Here is a 2,500-nt window from a genome sequence, read left to right on the forward strand (position 1 = left end):
GCTAGGTCTTATTTTCAGGGTAAGTCTTATATATGCCTATCTAGCACCTATCTAACACCTATTTAAAGCCTAAGTAGCACCTATCTAACACCTATATAATGCCTATCTAGTGCCTAACACCTATCTAGCACCTATGTAACACCTGTATAGCACCTATCTAACACCTATATAGCACCTAACACCTATCCAAAACCTATATATTACCTATCTAATACCTATATGGTGCCTGTCTAGTGCCTATCTTGTACCTATCTAACACCTATTTAATGCCTATTTAACACCTATATAGCATCTATCTAGCACCTATCTCACACCTATATAGCACCTATCTAAAAATAATAATAATAATCTCTATTTTTACCCCGCCTTTCTCCCCGAAGGGCGGCTTACAACAGGTTAAAACAGATTAAAAACATAATTTAAAAACAGATAAAAGCATATTAACACATATCATAAAAACAGTAGTCAGATAAAAAGTAGTTAAAAAGGTAAAAAGAGCATAGAGCAGCAAGTCATAAAAGAATCAGGCCTGTAAAAAATTAAAAGATGTTGAAAAGATGTTAAAAAGGCCGAGAACTCAGAAGGCTTGTTTAAACAGAAGGGTCTTCAGGCCTTGCCAAAAAGTCTCAAGAGAGGGAGCCATTCTTAAGTCAACCTATCTAACCTATCTATTTAACGCCCTAGTTAACATCTACATAGTGTCTATCTAGCACCTCTCTCACACCTATATAGCACCTATCTAACGCCTATCTCACACCTATATAGTGTCTATCTAGCACCTATCTCACAACCTATACTAGTGTCTATCTAGCACCTATATGCACTGATACATATTAAAATAAATTTATTCCTTTCCATCAAAGCAGAGGAAAGATGTGCAGATCAAACACAGTCATGTCATTGGAAGACTCGTTTTTTTACAAATATTCATTACTTTTAAAGAGCAAAGTACAGAAGATGTGAAAGTATTGAATCTAGCTGGTTGAGCTTTCTGAGAGCTGAATCTCCTTCGAACAGGGTAGATCCAATTTCTGTATTGGGGGAGCCATCAGCACCACCTCAGAGCCCTGGTCAACCAGGCAGGTAGACCTGGGCTCCCGCCTGAGCTTATTGCCTCTGTGGCCATTTGCTAGGTGGGTAGACCAGGGCTCCTGATTGAGCTTAAAGCCTCTGTGGCTGTTTACTGGGTGTCGTCCCCCCCCCCCGCTAGGGCCCTGCATTCTGTTATGTGTCAACCTATTTTACATTTGCTAACAGAAAAATGCTCTGTACCCAGAAAAGGTGACCGTTCAGTCCTCTTACCTCTCGCAGGTGTGCAGCCTTGGGCAAGAGAAGGAGGGTGTCATCATCTTGGGTGGTCAGTGTGAAGGTACTGATGATCTTCACTGTCTTGAATTTAGCCTTTGTCCATGAGAGGAGGGGAGGAAGAGAGAGTTTAAACAACAGGCTTAAAATTCCCAGGTCTTGCATTCCTTCACTGACTCAGGCAGCAGGAGGGAGTCTCAGATTTGAGACAGACCTTTTCCTCCCTCAGTCCAATTCCCTTTCCAAGCATCTTGGCCAGGTGTTGTCACCACATCCTGGGGCAAGGAGTTCCGCAGATTAATAACAGTGGGTAAAGAAAGGAAAGGAAGCGACATTATTCCCCTGTAACTGGGATTCAGAGGGATGCAGCTACTGGAGGTAGCACACAGGCAATGTGGCTCATTCTCAGTGAGGCACCTGTCTTCCAAAAGTTTAAGGTCACGATGATAATCCCTCCTAACCAGAGGGTGTGATCAAAGTGGTCCAGTTCACAACGTTTCCAGGGGTAACTATTCCTCCACAACATGCCACACAGAGGAGGGCTGTGGGTCAAAAGGATACAAAGCTTTTTTTTTAACTCACCCTCCTGAAAAACTGATTGTGAATCACTCTCAGCAGATGGATGGGAGACTTCAGAGCCCCTCTCGATGTGGGACAGGTCACACTTCACCACTTGACACCCCGTGTTGGTGCAATTCTGCCAGGGAGCAGAGAAATTGCCCTTGGACCCTGTGCCGTACTAATCACAGTTGCCAGTCCCACCCACGACCAAAGCAGGCTGGGGCACGAGTTCAAGATATTTTCCCCGCCTCTCTCCTACGCTCCCCATCCAGATCTGACCACTGGGAAGCCCACAGCCTAGAAATCTGCCCTGTGGCCACCAAAAATCTTATTCTTTCACCATCAAACAGCTGAGATTCAGCAGGCATCGCCCACAGTTCCAAGCATGTCTTTGCATCATAAGGGCTAGAAACTTGTGTTTATCTTGAAATGAGATTGCAGAAAAGTAGCACCTCAGGTTGGAAGTTAGGCCTTTCCCTGACCTACCGCTTTCTAGAGGAAGGGAATTTTTTCTGGAAGGGGGAGCATTTAAGCAACTAGAAGCGAGCCACTGAAGGCAAAGGCTGAACATTTCAACTCACCAGTCGCTCAGTGTGCATAAGTTCTTGGGGATGAACGGGGATCACAGGTGCCA

The 2,500-nt window shown here is 44.4% G+C and overlaps 1 protein-coding gene across 1 annotated transcript in view; it reads right to left on the reverse strand.

The window, feature by feature from the left end:
* The window catches only part of ITGA10 (integrin subunit alpha 10), a 35,894-nt gene that overhangs the window by 4,994 nt on the left and 28,400 nt on the right, over positions 1-2,500 (reverse strand). Inside the window, 4 exon segments of the mRNA XM_066610212.1 lie at positions 1,303-1,401; positions 1,888-1,929; positions 1,931-2,002; positions 2,448-2,500. The exon segment at positions 2,448-2,500 is cut by the window's right edge and continues 31 nt beyond it. Coding sequence (XP_066466309.1) covers positions 1,303-1,401; positions 1,888-1,929; positions 1,931-2,002; positions 2,448-2,500 — 266 coding nt within the window.

Source organism: Tiliqua scincoides, chromosome 15 (assembly GCF_035046505.1).
Source record: "Tiliqua scincoides isolate rTilSci1 chromosome 15, rTilSci1.hap2, whole genome shotgun sequence".
NCBI classification, from domain to species: Eukaryota; Metazoa; Chordata; class Lepidosauria; order Squamata; family Scincidae; genus Tiliqua; species Tiliqua scincoides.